Here is an 18,360-nt window from a genome sequence, read left to right as displayed (position 1 = left end):
GAAGATCCCTGGGTTTCTTACTCCTTTAATTGCTGTTACTTCGGATCTTCATCCGTGTGGTAGTTTTACCTCTTTTCCGTATTTTATCGTTTTCTTAGCTGGAAGACCTCGATAGGAGGCATTTGTTTTCTTTTGTTTATTTACTTCTGAGCCCCTTGTTGGCTCATTTACTTTATACATGTTTGTTTTGTATGTGTTTATATCCCTGCAGGTAGCGCGGTTCCTTCGTCAAGGTTTGCCTTTTTGCCCTTGAGCATCCCAAACCCTAAAACCCAAAGCAACACGTTAACTCCTTCTACTACAGGCGAGTAAGTCTCCAAAGGTCGAGCATCCGGTAGATTGCGTAGTGACGTCGTTCGTCCAAAACCCAATCCATAACCCCGTAGTTAGCCGAACTACATTTGCTCTGATTCTCAGGCCAGATGAGATACGTAGGCATAAGACGCGATGTCTTAGCGAGCACAATTACCCAACCCATAGGTCAGCCGAGCTACGAAGACTCTGATTCTCATATTCAGATGAGATACGTATGCAGTGGATGCGACATCCGCGCAAGTCATTTTCATTTAACCCTTTTTTTTGGTAAACAGCACAAGATAAACTCACACCCTTTAGACAAGAACTACAAAAGTGGATCCCGTAGAGTACTACGGATGCGTAGGGGTGCTAATACCTTCCCTTCGCATAACCGACTCCCGAACCCAAGATTTGGTTGCGAGACCCCGTCTTGTCCTTTCCTTTTTCAGGTTTACTTCGAGCGTTTCCTTTCCCTCCTTTGGGATGAATGACGCACGGTGGCGACTCTTCTGTCATTTTCTTTCGCCGGTTATTTTTTCACGCACTGTATTTTTCAGGTTGCTACAATAAGAAGGTCAAGCCTCGTGTGTTCCGAGAAGGTGTACTTGTGCTCAAGAAAGTTTTGTCTTTCGCGCGCGACTCCAGGGGCAAGTGGACTCCAAACTATGAAGGTTCATATATTGTTAAGAGAGCCTTTTCAGCCGGTGCTTTGATACTTACTACTATGGATGGGGAGGATTTCACTCGTCCTGTGAATTCAGATGCAGTCAAGAAATACTTCGCCTAAAATAAAAAGAGAATAGCTTGCTAAGTTTAAACCCGAAAGGGTGGCTTAGGCAAAAATGAGTGTCTCGGTGGGTTGAAAACTCGAAAGTGCGATCCAGGCAAAAGTTAGGGACACAAAAAATTATATATATGTATCCCGCTAGATTGAGTACCCCACCCTGGGGCAATCTAGGCAAAAATTAGGGATTTGGCAAGTAACTGCATCCTGACAAGACTTTGTTCTTCAAATGTCATCTACCAAAGATTCTCGCTCAGTCATCGTCAACTGAAGCTTCAAATACATTGGATTCATAGTTGGTGGAGAAATGGTCATTATGTTCAATGTAGCCCTTTTCCAATATATATCACCAATTTCAAATTTGTAAAGATCCATGGAGCCTTGCCATTTGCAGACTACTATTCCATCAAAATAAATTTGAGCCTTTATCCAATCCTTTGCACTCTTATTTGTTCAACAAATGTTTTACATGTTTTAATTGAGAAGTATCATTGTTTTTAATAAATAAAATTTTCATAAATTGTTTTAAACAAGGTGAACATTCACAAAAGGATACTTGGGATGTCTTCAGTGCTCTCCCAAGGATGGTATGATTCCCAAAAGGGTAAGACATTTGTTCATATTCCCAGCATACTGGTATCCTCTTCATTATCTTTCAGGTAGTCTCCTCTGCGAGCGTAGAAGAAAGTAGTACCTCCCACCAAATCCCTAGGGAGTTTGGGAGTTCTGGGGGTGATCTCAATCTTCTAGATCCCTAGAGAGTTTGGAGTTTTGGATGCGGTCTCTTTTTTTTGGTTCCCCAATAGGTCTGGATCTAGCATTTTGTGTTATCAATTATAAGGTTGTCATCCCTTGCGTGAATTGACCTAAAATCCCTTATAGATTGATAAATTGAATATGCTAATCTTTCCGAAGGAAGTGGTTTGCCCTCACTTCAAAGTAAGAAATTCCCCTCAGAGTGAGCCAGGAATTCCCAGTATAAGCGGAGCCATCATAGTTTGATTTGTAGCTTTTCCCTTGTGGACTTGTCTACGTTTGATCTCCAGCAAGCTTACTCCTCGACCATCCTCAGCAGGGTTGATACCACTCTTACTCCCCAGTATGGTCATCATCAGGATATCTCCAGCAGTTGCCTACGGGTAATTCCCGATTCGGTCATTAGCAGTACTTCCCTAATGGAATCGCCTGATCAGAGCCCGTTTGTGGTTTCCTCCCAAGCAGAGTGGTTGAGGAAGATGTTTATCTTTCCTTCCCCAACGGAAATGTTCACAACAAAGTTAGTCGTAGGCATCGGTACCTCTTGACCATTCTCCACCATTGTTGCATTATACTGATAGGGAATAGCTCTATCAGATGCATTTGGGACTGGGCCTGCTAACCGTATTACTAACGGTGATACCGATTTGTTAACGTTGTTACTGCTGCTGCTATCAAACTGAATTACCACCCGCCCAGGGGTCTTAAATACTAGAACTATCATGTTGACATCATCTATATCCCTCGACTGTTGAATTTGGATTACATTCTTATCCATCAACTTCTGGATAACTCTCTTGACAACCGGACACCTACGGGGGTTCACACTACAGATTGTACAACTGTCATGGTCGTGTTCACAATCATTAATCGTACACAGGGTCTTGTGTATTTCCACAAAATATCTTCGGATATGTCTTACATCAAACACTCAGAAACTTCTTGGACGACCATCTACCATATTAACAGAGGAATTACCATGAGCAAACAATGGGTTTGCTTTAACATTCAGTGCACGGTCCTGAAAGGACACCATCCCACTCTTTACTATCTCCTGGACCTCGTATTTCAACGGGTAGCAATTCTCGATATCTTGGGCAGGAGCCCCTTGATGAAATGCACAGCGGAGTTCGGGCTTATACCACCATGGAAGTGGTTCTGGAATTTGCGGCGGATTTCTTGGTTGGAGAAGGTTCTTGAGAACCAAAGACGGATATAACTCAGCATATGACATAGGAATAGGGTCAAAAGAGACCTTCTTCCTCTCAAAGTTTTGTTGTTGATGATTATTCTTGGTGTTGTTGTTGTAGTTGTTTGTTCTTTGTTGCGGTTGTTGTTGATGTTGTTGCTAAACTGGTACTGATTGATTATTGGAAAATACTAGAATAACTGATGAAACTTGATGATGATGCTGACGCGGTTGCGAACTTCTTCTGACATGAGGCCTCCTCTACCTCCCTCCTGACAATGCATTTGTTTCACCTTCTTTCTTCTTGGCGAAACTGTTACCATACTTCTTGCTCGAAGATACCTCTTCCTTAGACAAATGTCCCTCACGGACACCCTCTTCTAATCTCATCCCCGTATTTACCATTTTGGTAAAATCACAGGGGGCACTAGCAATCATTCGTTCATAATAAAACGAACTCAGGGTCTTAAGGAAAATCTTGGTCATCTCTTTTTCTTCCAACGGAGGGTTAATCTGAGCAACAAGCTCTCTCCACCTCTGGGCATACTCTTTGAACGTTTCTTTGTCCTTCTGAGATATAGACCTCAGTTGGTCTCTATCAAGCGCCATATCCACATTGTATTTGTACTGTTTCACAAAGGCTTCACCCAAATCATTGAATGTACAAACACTTGCACTATCCAATCCCATGTACCACCTCAGAGCGGCACTAGTCAGACTGTCCTGAAAGTAGTGAATCAATAACTGATCGTTATCAGTTTGGGTCGACATTTTCCTGGCATACATGACGAAATGGTTAAGAGTGCAAGTATTTCCCTTATACTTTTCAAAGTCAGGGACTTTGAACTTCATCAGGATCTTGACATTTGGCACTAAGCAAAGTTCTGCATCACTCTTACCAAACAAATCTTTTCCCATCAAGGTCTTCAACTTCTTTCACAGCTCAAGGAATTGGTCTTTCATCTCATCCATCTTCTCATAAACATCAGGGCCCTCAGACGACTCAGAGTGATAAATGGTGTCCTCGACACGAGGCAAAGTGTTAACAACTGGATGAGGAATAGACATGACCGGGCTAGATGCCGACATGGAAGCAAAAGCAGGCGCAAACCCTTCGGGCACAAAGTTTAGGGGCATTCCCCACGGGAATCCGGTAGGCATAGTAGGCTCAAATTGAATGGCAGGTACGATTGAAGTAACAACCTCTGAAATGACAGTCCTCTGAGAATGAGGAGTTGTAGGCGTTGGAGAAGATTGACTCTGAGCAGCTAGTACAGACTCCATCATGGCAGTCAAGCGGGCAATCTCATCCTTCAACTCTCGGTTCTCTTGCTCCAAGTGTTGCATGATTCTTGGATGATTGGCGCGAGTATTGTATCGATGAGTCAGCTTGGCTGAAGCACAAAAGAAGAACCAATAAGACATCTGGCGGAAGAAAAAACCTTCTATGCAAATGATGCATGAAATGCAATGCTTTGATTGTTTTTATTTTCAGGGAACATACTATTTTATTTACAAATATATAATAATAAAAATTGTAACAATTTGATTGACCATAAAAAATCTCTTTTATTTATATAATTTGGAAGGATTACACTGAGTACAATTTCAGAAACCAAAATACAAATACAAGAGAAAAGGAGACTAATCATCCAAAGGACCCCCTAACAACGGTGTCAGATGATCTAGCTGCAGGTGTGTACTTACTTCGGATGTGTCGGATCTCGGACTCAAAAGAAGTCTTCATCTGAGCCTTCTCGAGGACAAGCTGATCAGCAATCTTCTTCCAAGCACCGGAAGGCTGAGGCATACTAGAGGAAGATGGACCCTCTGTCTCTCTTTGTCTTTTCACTACTCGGTCTTCAAGAAGTTCAATGAGCGCATCTTTGTCCTTAGACTCAAGCTGTAACTCCTCATGCTTTCGGCTCAAAGCATAGAACCGCTCTTCCCATATATCCTTCTCTTGCTTCATCTTGGCGAGTGCGTCTTCCAACTCCTTTATATCCTGGTTAGGGAGAGTTAATGGCTCAACCACAACCATATACATAGGTCTTTCACAACCATACATCATCTTCAATTCCAAAGCTCTCTTCTTCACCCAAAGAGTGTAAGCTTCCAAAGCTACACAATTGCCTGGACCAAGCTCGGATCTTCCTTTCCTACACACGAAGCGTGAATCATCTTCTGCTTCAAATGTTAGGGATCTTTACCCTCTTGATAGAAAAAACCTTCCAACTGAGTATTATTAGGTTTGTCTCTCAATGGGAACCCAAGTTGACGACGAGCCAAAGCAGGGTTGTAGATACTTCCTCCTTGTGTACCAATGAAATGCACCTTAGTGAATTCACCACAACTATCAATAATGTCCAAGCTACCCAATGAAGAATCATACCAAACTATATCATCATTAGTGAGAGACATAAGTCTCTGAGACCATCATTGACATTCTTTGTTCTCCACAAAAGCTGGCGTCTGAGGTAAGTGAGAAATAAACCACTTGTACAGAAGAGGAACACAACACACAATAATTCCACCACCTTTAGAATTTCTCAAATGTAGAGAGAAGTAAGTACATATCACCCAACAACGTAGGCACAAGATTCCCAATCAACAAGATTCTAATGGCATTAACATCAACAAAACCATCAATGTTAGGGAACAAATCCAAACCATAGATGAGCAACACAAAGATGGCTTCAAAAGCATCCACACTATCGGCTTGAGCAAAGGTAGTAGCTTTCCTAATAAGGAACTCAAAAGTCAACCCAAACATTCCTCCTTTCTTCACCCAATGAGCCTCAATCGCAGACTTCTTCAGATGAAGAGCTCCAACTTTAATATGAGATTTGGGAATCTCTTCCATTCCATTAAACGACACCTTATCAGAAACAGGTATCCCCAAGAGATGGGCATACTCCTCCAATGTAGGCATAATCTGATAATTGGGAAAGTAAAGCAACAATAGAGAGGATCATAAAACTGAACCAACACACTCAAAAGTCGTTCGACCGCATCAGCAGATAACATAGATAGAAGCTTCCCATGACGTTTCTTGAAATCCAAGGGATCTAATACAAAATATGATAGCTTCCTTAGCTCTTTCAAATTGGGACATCTAAAACTGTACTTTTTAGTGTTCCTTCGTCCACAATCCATGGTCTTAAAATATTTGCAAATTAAACCTCAGTTCCTTGAAGCTATTTTTTGCGTGATGAATGTCATGATGCGCATGAATGCATGAATGCAACAATCACAAATAAAGGATCACACACAATGCAAACAAAGAAAGTTCAAAGGATGAATCAAGTCATTGTCAAGATCAATCATCCATTTTGGTGGATTGTGGTTTTCACCTTATCAACACCCAAGTTCCATTGATATTGACAAGACTTGATTGGATCAACCAAGAATGAAGGGTTTGTTGTGAGACACGAGCATGGAGTCAGGTTAAGAACCATACCAAAGGAGTGTACTAAGGATAAAAACCTGTAGATCATGTTCTAAAAAGTTCCCAGAGTCTTAATTTCATCTATCAGATATTACAGGTTAGGATGACTAACACATCAACCCATAATATTCTCAAGATAAACTCGTCTGAGTGTAGTATCGCATAACAACTGTTATCAAGTCTACACCTGAACAGTCTCCTCACTACGTCCTAAATAGGCCAAGTGGGGTTAAATGTTTTACAGTCCTTAGCTTCTCGGACCCCTAATCAGAGAAAGTAATGCCTAACCATAAATAACTTATGTGACATTAATAGCTCCAAAAGGGTCTTCACAGAGTAGATGGGTCTCAATCCAACTTGTTAAGGACTACTCCACACAAGTTGAACATGACTATACCATCCTCCTATCTTAATTGCACTCAAGTTCGGGTTAGAACTTATCTCACCACTCAGAGATCACCAAGCACAACAAGAAGATTATATCACACAAACAAATATACAAACATCAAATACACAATTATATACACATAAAAAGTAGGCTAAACCCACTGAGGACTACTCCCCAGCAGACTCTCCATTTAATTTATGTAGCGGTAAATTCATGACCATCAAGCTATGGATAAACTTAATGTCAATAAAACCAGAGTCACCACCGTGCTTTTATTGTTTCCAAAGGAAAATGGAAAAGTACTAACTAAACCTAAAGATAAGAAGTTTTCAAATCAAAACTAATAAAATTCAAGAGATTACAGGTAAGGGGGTTGGTTACACAGAGGGAAGGTGTTAGCACCCAATGTGTCATAGGTACTCCTAGGGATCCCTTTTTTATGTGTGTATGTGTTTTAGTATAAAGGATGTTTGCAATAAATAGGATGTGGAGATGAGAAAATAATTCATTAATTATATTTTTCTGTTTGACAAGACCTTCGGACTTGTGCCTACGTACCAACATATAATGAGGGATCAAAACCTTGTAGTTCATGGTATCAATTTCAAAATGAGTGGATTGCATTTTAAAAAAATTTAGGTTTAAAAGAGGCACAAAAGGCATAAAAGAGTTTGAATGAGTGTTAGGTCTTTTTGTCTTTTGAAATTTTAAGTCAAGTATGGTTAAGTTCATTTACAAGTTCGATTATGAAAAAGAAGTTTAAAAATGCAATGGCATAAGGCCAAAGTTTCTAATTTGCAATAAATTCAAAGTTTTAAAATCACAAGCAAAGAAGATTTTAAAAGGGGGGAGAGATTTGAAATTTATGAAGTGGGAGGAGATGAAGAGACTAGTCCTAAGCAAAAATTTAAAAGTTAAGAGTTGAAAAGGTCTGACCAATGGGATGCAATCCAATAGACAATAATGTCATATAGAAACCCACTTTTCCTTTTGGACTTTAGAAATCAATCAATATCAATAAGAAAGTAAGATGAAGAGAAAGACATCAAATAAAGATAGCCACATCCAATTTAGCAACTTCATAGTCTTCTTCATAATCTTCCCCATGTATTAGATGGCATACTCCTTGGATGGCTCAGAAATAGGCATTAGACACAAGTTCAAAGTAACATTTGCATCAAGACCATGTAGAATATGAACTCAAAGGGGATCTCAATACTTACATAAGATGAAAGTTCAATTCAAAATGACTTTGCTTCTGAAAAGTTGGCATTGGCCAAGTCCTTTTGCATAGGGAATGTTGCCTAATTCTAAGTCCAAGTCTCAAACGAGATCCAACAGTCCACACAAACATTTTTTAAGGTTTTTTGTTGTTATAATGTACATTAAGGTCCTAAGACCACAAACACAAACAAAATACACCAACAAGTATATACAATCACAATATATTCACAATGTATGGCGCAAGTTAGCAAAGCAAAAAAATGGCATTAAAATAAACAAGTTAAATGATAAGAATAATGGCAAATGATAAAAGGGCTTGAATTTATAGTGCAAAAAAGTAAATTACTTGAAATTAAAAGTTAGTCAAATGTTAGTTGATTATATGTTAGTATTGCTTTTGCTTTTCAATTGTTTAAGTCATTCTTTGGAGAACACTGAACCCTCTATTCACAAGCATGAATCCTTGAACCAAGACATATTCCAAAGGAAGGAAAAAAGGCCAAGTTTCCACACAATACCATGAAAGGGGGGAGACTTACAATCTCACTTACTAGAATGTGAAGCTAGCGGAAATATACCCGAACGTATTGCACGCTCGAACATACAACAGAGTCGCCATCGAACTTTATTTATCCCCAAAGGAAAGGGAAAACATCGATAAAACCCGGGGAAAAGAGATATATTGGGTAAGGAAGTCAGTTATACAAGGGGAATGTATTAGCACCCCAAACATCCATGGTACTCCATGGGAACCGTTTTGATTTTTCTCGCTCGAATAGGTGTTATATCTAAATATTACTCGCAAAAAAATGGGAAAAGGAAAAAAATAGATAAAATGCTCAGTGTGGATTAGGGACCTCATGCCCACGTATCCTCATAGTGCAATGAGGAATTCGGAGCTTCGTAATTCAAGGAACTAGAAGTGGGAGATGAAAAGAAGTGTGATCAGAGTATGGTATGAACCAAAGAATACTATTCTTTGAACTCCAAAAGGGTGAAAACGTGAACCCAAGAGTAAGGTGGCTATTACCAATACATGGACTAGCAGGCCGCCACTATAAGATAAAGAGGAAAAGGCGAAGAAATAGGTGTTTGGACACAGTCCCAAACATCTCTTGGTTCACAAGGAGGTATAAGATAGAGCACAAAGGTATAATGTATTGGATCAAAGATAACTGGTATATCACATGAAGTGAATGAAGGTAGAATAATGAATGTATCACAGAGATGAGTGGAGGAATGCCTTAAGGCAGGAATGATAAATAAGTATGCTCGTGGAGGATTCAAACCCTCGTTCCTACGTATTCTCATTGTGTAATGAGAAAATCAGAGCAATCGTAGTTCAGCCTACTACGGCTAAAAGCAAGGAGAGATTTGATAGGATTGCCCAGAGGTGAGGTAGATTGCTTAACAAGCAAGGATGTGGTACTGACTGATGATGGTAATCAATTACAAGGACAAATGAGATATGATTAGCCTATACACGAGAGGGTTTACAAGTCAAGAGATCTTCGTCTAAGCACAAGAGGTCTTATAAGACGAACAATGATTAAGAAATGATTAGCCTACACATGAGAGGATCCACAAGGCAAGAGCTTCGTCTAAGCACGAGAGGTCTTATAAGACGAACAATGATTAAGAAATGATTAGCCTACACACGAGAGGATCTACAAGGCAAGATCTTCGTCTAAGCACGAGAGGTCTTATAAGACGAACAATGATTATGAAATGATTAGCCTACACACGAGAGGATTTACAAGGCATGAGCTTCGTCTAAGCATGAGAGGTCTTATAAGATGAACAATGATTACGAAATGATTGGCCTACACACGAGGGGATTTACAAGGCAGGAGCTTCGTCTAAGCACGAGAGGTCTTATAAGACGAACAATGATTATGAAATGATTGGCCTACACACAAGGGGATTTATAAGGCAAGAGATTCATCTAAGCACGAGAGGTCTTATAAGACGAACAATGATTAAGGGGTTTCCCGAAGCACAAGAGGACTGATGAAGCAAACAATGATTGACTGGAGTGAGCCTAGGCACGAGAGGACTGATAAGGCTTACAATGAATGAGGGTTTGCCAAAGCACAAGAGGACTAACGAAGCAAACAAATGACTGAATGGAGTGGGCCTAAGCGCAAGAGGACTGATATGGCTCACAATGAATAGGGGTTTGCCAAAGCACAAGAGGACTGACGAGGCAAACAATGATTAAATTGCTTGATTATGATTTCAAAGGCTTGGTTGCATGGTAATTGAGCCAAAGGATGACTTTGTTTGTCATATGGAGTATGATTAATGATCCACTAAGGAAGAAATGATTGAAGTGCAATGATGCTTCACTAATGGAGTGTTGAATGATTGATCGATGAAATAGGATAGATTAATAAATGAGATAGGGATAGATAATTTAGATTGATAAATAAGGTAGCTCACGAAGAAACCGGGTTCTCCTGCCTACGTATCCTTATAGTGCAATAAGGAAATCAGAGCTTTCGCAGTTCAGCCTACTAGGGCTAAAAACAAGATGATGGAGGCAAAGGAAATGAATGATTGAGATTGAATTGATTAGAATGGAATGGAGAGTGAAGTGATAAGAGAATTGACAGTCGATCACACTAAATTCTATGTAAGGGCGAATGCTTTGAATATTTGGGGCATACGCCCCATACGCAAAGTCACTCTAGACGAGGATGGGAGAGACTCTGTCTCGTCATTCCCTATTACTTAAGACTCAAATCGCATGGTACTTCTCTTGACTGACAAGTTGTTGGTGAAGAACCTTTGTTGTTGATCATTGTGTTGATGTTGAACTTGAATGAATAAGACTTGGTAGTTTAATCGACTCGTATTATACTAAAGTCTATGAATAAAGGAGAACGCTTTGAATATTTGGGGCATACGCCCCATACGCAAAGTCGCTCTAGACGAGGATAAGAGAGACTCCCTCTCATCATTCCTCATTACTTAAGGCTCGTTTCATACAATTTGAATCGTATTTACCAAGTGTTGACACCTTTGTTGTGCTTGAGGAGTAGTCTACTTTGCTAGTCATGCTTGACTTGATGTTGACTTGGAGTCTTGATCTTGCATTCGAAACTTGAGGTCTTGAGCTTCAGAGATTCAGCATATCCATAATAGCTTGAGCGAAACGAACTTGCCATATTAAGTGATCAAGGGTCTTTTGGTCACTTGAATTAGGCTAGGGGCTTACAACACAATTACAAAGGATTTGGTTGACCAAAGTGTCCTGTGGTCAACACGAATCAATGAGATTAAAATAATAGTCAGATTATATATAATAATAAAACACTATTAAATTAATTAAGTGACATTAGACATAGCTAATTAAAACCATAAGCTAGGGGAACATGCATTAAATCAGGAATTCCTAATTAAAAGCCCTAAGTTAAGGGAGCATGTATTTATGGGCCAAGATTTGATTAAAGATCTATGTCAAAGATCTAAATCTAAAGGAATTTGCAATTGTTGAAAGGCACATTAATCACAAAATTCTAACAAAGTTTATACAAGGATCAAATTGATTAAACATCAATTAAGAACAGTCAAAATTTCACCTAATTGAAATTCTATAATTCTAAGTAATTCTAACAATCTCAATTAACACTATAAATTTATTAATCCTAAAATTCTAATTAGATCTAAATTCTAAAATTTTAAAATTCTAAATTTAATATCTAAAAGTTCTAAGTCCTAATTAATTCCTAAGATTTCTAATTAACCTAATTGCTCTAAAATCCTAATATGCTAAATATCTAAATCTAATATTTACATTAGGGGCTAATTAACACAACCAAAACAACAAAAAGCAGAAAGTGGGCCTTGATTCGCAGGGTAAGGCCCAGAGTAATGGGGGTTATGGACAAAATATGATCTATTTGGGCCCTAAGCCCAATCACCCATAATAGAAGGTGCACAAGGAAACCGAATAATATCCTTTCCTGCAGCTAGGACGCGAAAATATGAAGAGGATAAACGGTAAGGAAACACGCTTATGTATCAAGACAAAAGCGCTCAAACAAAAAATCTCCAAGCATCAATCACCATGGTATCGCGTTTGGAAATACTAGCATCATCACGTTGGCATCGGAGGAACGCCGTGTACATCGCCAATCGACTTTCAACCTTTATCGTCCCCGCGTTCGATACAGGTCAAAGCGATAAAAAACAGAGAAATTGAAAAGCAAAAGCGCTTATCAATACATACCAGAGTGTTGAAATATTAAACTTGATTTGGGCCTAATTTTATTATTTGATTTTGGACTTAGTTATTTGGGCTTAGTTTATATTGGATAATATTTCTAGAAAAATCTTGTAGTATTTAGAGTATCTAGATATTTCTTAAGATTGTAATATTCTCTAGAATACTCTTTGAATATCTAGAGTTGAGAACTCTCTAGAATTAGTGTGTCTAGAGTTCTCCTTAAAGTACTATAAATAGAGATGTAATCCAACACTTTTCAATCAAGCAAAAATACAAAGTTCTCTCTTCCATAAATAATTCTCCTACCTATCAAGTTTTTATTCAAGCCTCTAATATTCCCAAACACTTTTCCTAAACACAAAAGGGTCTATTTCCAACAAAGTGGTATCAGAGCTTCAAGGTCCTAAAAAAAAATGGCGAATGGAGGTTTCCCTTTTCAAATGCCGATGCTCACAAAGAACAACTATGACAATTGGAGTATCAAGATGAAGGCGCTACTAGGAGCTCAAGATGTGTGGGATATCGTTGAGAAAGGCTTCAATGAGCAAGATGAAGCCTCGCTAAGCCAAGGTGTAAAGGAGACATTGAGGGAGTCAAGAAAGAGAGACAAGAAAGCTCTCTTCCTCATTTATCAATCGGTGGATGAAGATACATTTGAGAAGATCTCCAACGCAACGACGGCCAAAGAAGCATGGGACAAACTTCAAACTTGCAACAAAGGAGTGGAACAGGTGAAAAAGATTCGTCTTCAAACTCTTAGAGGAGATTTTGAACGTTTATTTATGGAAGAGTCCGAGTCAATTTCTGATTATTTTTCTCGAGTATTGGCCGTAGTCAATCAACTTAAAAGAAATGGTGAAGATGTTGATGAGGTAAAAGTCATGGAGAAAATACTTCGCACTTTAAATCCAAGTTTTGACTTCATTGTTACCAACATTGAAGAAAACAAGGATTTAAAGACCATGACTATTGAGCAACTCATGGGTTCCTTACAAGCATACGAAGAAAAACAAAAGAGAAAAATTAAACAAAAGGAGGCTATGGAGAAACTACTACAACTCAACATAAAGGAAGCAAATTATGCGAATTACAAGAGTCAAAGAGGACGAGGTCGTGTCCAAGATCGTGGGCGTGGACGAGGACATGGAGGAGAAGGAAGAGGTAGTTACAATAACTACTCTAATAATGGAGAAAGAAGTTGGAATCCACAAGCAACAAGAGGTCGTGGAAGAGGAAATTCATGGTCGAGGTGTGACAAATCACAAATCAAGTGCTTCAACTGCAACAAGATTGGTCACTATGCATCTGAGTGTAGACTCTCGAAGAAAGTTGTGGAGAAAGCTAACTTTGTAGAAGAAAAAGGCAGAGAAGAAGAAACTTTGTTGCTCGCGTGCCAAAACCAAGTGGAAGAGAAAAGAAACAAATGGTACCTTGACACCGGCGCAAGCAATCACATGTGTGGCGATCGAAGCATGTTCGTAGAGATCAATGAAGCGACAACTGGCAATGTCTCATTTGGAGATGACTCAAAGATACCGGTCAAAGGCAAAGGTAAAATTCTTATACGCTTAAAGAATGGGAGTCATCAATTCATATCCAATGTCTATTATGTTCCTAACATGAAGAATAATATTTTGAGCTTGGGACAATTATTAGAGAAAGGCTATGACATCCACTTGAAAGAACATAGTCTTTTCTTAAGAGATTGTAGACATAACTTGATTGCTAAGGTGCCTATGTCAAATAATAGAATGTTCCTCTTGAACATTCAAAATGATGTTGCAAAGTGTCTCAAGACTTGCTATACCGACTCTTCGTGGCTATGGCATCTACGATTCGGACATCTCAACTTCGATAGTCTAAAATGTTTGTCAAAGAAGGAAATGGTGAGAGGCTTGCCTAGTATAAACCACCCAGACCAACTATGTGAAGGATGTCTAGTTGGGAAGCAATTTCGGAAAAGCTTTCCAAAGGAATCAACGTCAAGAGCGACAAAACCGCTAGAGCTCATACACACTGATGTCTGTGGACCAATCAATCCAAACTCTTTTGGTAAGAGTAAATACTTTCTCCTCTTTATTGATGATTATTCTAGAAAAACCTGGGTTTATTTCTTGAAGGAGAAGTCAGAAGTGTTTGAAAACTTCAAGAAGTTCAAAGCCCTTGTGGAGAAAGAAAGTGGTCTTTCCATTAAGGCCATGAGATCTGACCGAGGAGGAGAGTTCATTTCAAATGAGTTCCAAAAATATTGTGAAGACCATGGAATCCGCCGCCCACTAACAGTGCCAAGATCACCACAACAAAATGGAGTAGCAGAGAGAAAGAATCGGACCATACTTAACATGGTGCGAAGCATGCTTAAGAGCAAGAAGATGCCGAGAGAGTTTTGGGCCGAAGCAGTGGCATGTGCGGTTTATCTGACAAATCGTTCCCCAACAAGAAGCGTGCATGAGAAGACACCACAAGAAGCGTGGAGTGGAAGGAAGCCTGGGATCTCTCACCTCAAAGTGTTTGGAAGCATTGCCTATACTCACGTTCCTGATGAAAGGAGAACAAAGCTCGATGATAAAAGTGAGAAGTATGTATTCGTCGGTTACGACTCAAGCTCCAAAGGGTACAAGCTCTATAATCCAAATAGTGGAAAGATCGTCGTAAGTCGTGACGTGGAGTTCGAAGAAGAAGATTGTTGGGATTGGAGTCTTCAAGAAGACAAGTACGATTTTCTTCCTTACTTTGAAGAAGAAGACGAAATGGAACAACCAATGATAGAAGAAAATATTACACCACCGGTCTCACCGACACCAAGGTTGGATGAAACAAGCTCAAGTGAGAGGACACCACGACTAAGGAGTATTGAAGAGCTTTATGAGGTAACCGAAAACATAAATGACATTAACCTTTTTTGCCTTTTGGGTAATTGCGAGCCTCTAAGCTATCAAGAAGCAGTTGAAAACGTAAAGTGGAGAGACGCCATGGAAGAAGAAATCAAGTCAATCACGAAGAATGATACATGGGAACTTACTACACTTCCACAAGGACACAAAGCAATCGGAGTAAGATGGGTGTACAAGGCGAAGAAGAATGCAAAAGGAGACGTAGAGAGATACAAAGCAAGATTGGTGGCGAAAGGATATAGTCAAAGACAAGGAATTGACTATGATGAGGTATTTGCCCCTGTTGCTCGTCTTGAAACTATTAGACTGATCATTTCTTTGGCAGCCCAAAATGAATGGAAGATCTATCAAATGGATGTGAAGTCAGCCTTCTTGAATGGCTTTCTCGAAGAAGAAGTTTATATCGAGCAACCACAAGGCTATGAAGTAAAAGGGCAAGAAGAAAAAGTCTTGAAGTTGAAGAAGGCATTGTACGGACTCAAGCAAGCACCAAGAGCTTGGAATGTTCGAATCGACAAGTACTTTCAAGACAAAAACTTCATCAAGTGTCCATATGAGCATGCACTCTATATTAAAGCGCAAAGTGGAGATATTTTGATTGTGTGCTTATATGTTGATGACTTGATCTTCACAGGGAACAATTTAAGCATGTTCGAAGAGTTCAAGAAAGACATGTCAAATGAATTTGAGATGACAGATATGGGGCTCATGGCATATTATCTCGGCATCGAAGTAAAGCAAGAAGACAAAGGAATTTTTATCACCCAAGAAGGTTATGCCAAAGAAGTCCTTAAGAAGTTCAAGATGGATGATGCCAATCCAGTTGGCACCCCGATGGAATGTGGAAACAAGTTGAGTAAGCATGAAAATGGAGAGCTTGTTGATCCAACTCTTTACAAAAGTTTGGTTGGAAGTCTGCGTTACTTGACAAGTACAAGGCCAGATATTCTCTATGCTGTAGGAGTCGTAAGTCGCTACATGGAATCTCCAACAACAACTCACTTCAAGGCGGCAAAAAGAATCCTTCGATACATTAAAGGTACAACAAACTTTGGCTTGCACTATTACTCTTCTAATAATTATGAGATTATTGGCTATAGTGATAGTGATTGGAGTGGAGACTTGGACGATAGAAAAAGCACTACTGGTTTTGTGTTCTTCATGGGAGATACTGCTTTCACTTGGATATCAAAGAAGCAACCTATCGTCACACTATCAACTTGTGAAGCTGAGTATGTTGCTGCCACATCATGTGTTTGTCATGCAGTTTGGCTAAGGAATTTGTTGAAAGAATTAAAAGTGCCACAAGAGGGTCCTGTCGAAATATGTGTTGACAATAAATCAGCACTTGCTTTGGCAAAGAATCCTGTATTTCATGAAAGAAGTAAGCACATCGACACTCGTTACCATTTCATAAGAGAATGCATCGAGAAGAAGAAGGTGAAGTTGAAGTATGTGATGTCTAGAGATCAAGCTGCCGACATTTTCACCAAGCCACTCAAATTGGAAACTTTTGTGAAGCTAAGGAATATGCTTGGAGTCACAAATCAAGTTTAAGGGGGGATGTTGAAATATTAAACTTGATTTGGGCCTAATTTTATTATTTGATTTTGGACTTAGTTATTTGGGCTTAGTTTATATTGGATAATGTTTCTAGAAAAATCTTGTAGTATTTAGAGTATCTAGATATTTCTTAAGATTGTAATATTCTCTAGAATACTCTTTGAATATCTAGAGTTGAGAACTCTCTAGAATTAGTGTGTCTAGAGTTCTCCTTAAAGTACTATAAATAGAGATGTAATCCAACACTTTTCAATCAAGCAAAAATACAAAGTTCTCTCTTCCATAAATAATTCTCCTACCTATCAAGTTTTTATTCAAGCCTCTAATATTCCCAAACACTTTTCCTAAACACAAAAGGGTCTATTTCCAACACAGAGAGCAATCGAGATCCTTGATTTCACGTTTGCCAATCGATGCAGATGGTAATCACTTCTTGAATCGATCCGCGTCGGGAACGCCGTAACTCGGCAAATCAATACCGACTTCAAAGGTACGAGCTTCTCGATCTGTTCCAGTTCTTCAAGGCTTCTCTCTTTCTGAGAATTTGTTCTCCTCTTCTCTGTGCTCTAAGCTGACGCTGCCGTCGCGTTGCGGTTGAAATGTTGCAGGTTGAAGGTTCACATTGCAGAAGGAAGAAAGCCCGGGTTAGATAATGAAGACGAATCTCTTGGTGCAGAGCCAAAAGGAAGCTCTTGGTGCAGAATCCTGAAGATGAAGCTTCTAAAGAACAAACTTTTGGTATAGCGTGAAGAAGAATGTAGAGTCTGGGAGTGAAAAATGAAGTCCTCCAGGTTGAAGGAGATGATGGATCAAAATGCAGAAAAACGAAAAAACTCTCTCCAACTTGTAAGTGCAGAATCCTTTTATAGAGGTTTAGAATGGTATTGAAATTCGGATTTAATTGCAATCCAAATTCACTTCAAATTACCTTGGAATTAGGAGTTATTTGGAAATGTGTTAGCTGTCAAAGCTTTTTTGTTATTAGTCTGTTAGTTTGTTAGAGTTAGTTATAGGTTAGTTATCCATCTGTTAAAATGTTAGTTAATTAGTTAGTTAAGTCAGAAAATTGGTTTTCATTCTGTTAGATTAATTTGAAATTGCTCTGGTTAAAAAACCTTTTATTAATTGAGTTTCTAATGTGTTGTTAAGTTGAACGACTCACTACCGTTAAGTTATGTTATATTAGTTTTTCAAATCCAAAATACTGTTAGGTCCTGCTTTTTCTGTTAGAAGTTATGCCCTGCTATTGTTAAAATGGTTCAAGTCAGTTAGAAACAATGAGAAGAAATAGGATTTACAACTACCAGTTACTGGGTAGAAAACCACAAGGAGAAGAAAACCCGTCATCGGTTAAGATGAACATATCAAGGATTAACTCTCTGAGGAATAAAATAGGGATTACAACTACCTTTTTACTGGGTAGAATACCACAAGTGAGAATATCCGTCACCGGTTAAAGTGAACATATCAAGGATAAACTCACGCAGGGGAAGGAAAGATATCCTCACAGGTTAGGATGAACATATCAAGGATATACTTCCTGGGGACTCTACTGAGGAGAAAGAATGGTACTTTTGTCGGGTATT

At 39.1% G+C, this 18,360-nt stretch overlaps 1 protein-coding gene and 1 long non-coding RNA gene across 2 annotated transcripts; both read left to right on the top strand.

Moving 5' to 3' along the window:
• Positions 1 to 12,730: 12,730 nt before the first annotated feature.
• On the top strand, positions 12,731 to 13,670 carry LOC127103055 (uncharacterized). Its single transcript, XM_051040349.1, has 2 exons — positions 12,731 to 13,514; positions 13,633 to 13,670. The coding sequence occupies exons 1-2, from the start codon at positions 12,731 to 12,733 to the stop codon at positions 13,668 to 13,670; spliced, it is 822 nt and encodes a 273-aa protein (XP_050896306.1).
• Positions 13,671 to 17,146: 3,476 nt separating this feature from the next.
• LOC127105745 (uncharacterized) lies at positions 17,147 to 17,918 on the top strand. The gene is made up of 2 exons (XR_007795121.1): positions 17,147 to 17,264; positions 17,383 to 17,918. It is a non-coding gene; the product is annotated as an uncharacterized LOC127105745 (long non-coding RNA).
• Positions 17,919 to 18,360: the final 442 nt, after the last annotated feature.

This window comes from Lathyrus oleraceus, chromosome 7 (assembly GCF_024323335.1).
Source record: "Lathyrus oleraceus cultivar Zhongwan6 chromosome 7, CAAS_Psat_ZW6_1.0, whole genome shotgun sequence".
Lineage (NCBI taxonomy): Eukaryota > Viridiplantae > Streptophyta > Magnoliopsida > Fabales > Fabaceae > Lathyrus > Lathyrus oleraceus.
Note: the sequence above shows the minus strand (reverse complement) of the source record. Positions and strands in the feature narration are given on the sequence as shown.

Coding starts and splice junctions, on each gene's coding strand:
- LOC127103055 (XM_051040349.1), top strand. CDS start 12,731: ATGGCGAATGGAGGTTTCCCTTTTCAAATGCCGATGCTCACAAAGAAC. Junction 13,515..13,632: donor CTCTAATAATGGAGAAAGAA/GTTGGAATCCAC, acceptor ATCTGAGTGTAG/ACTCTCGAAGAAAGTTGTGG.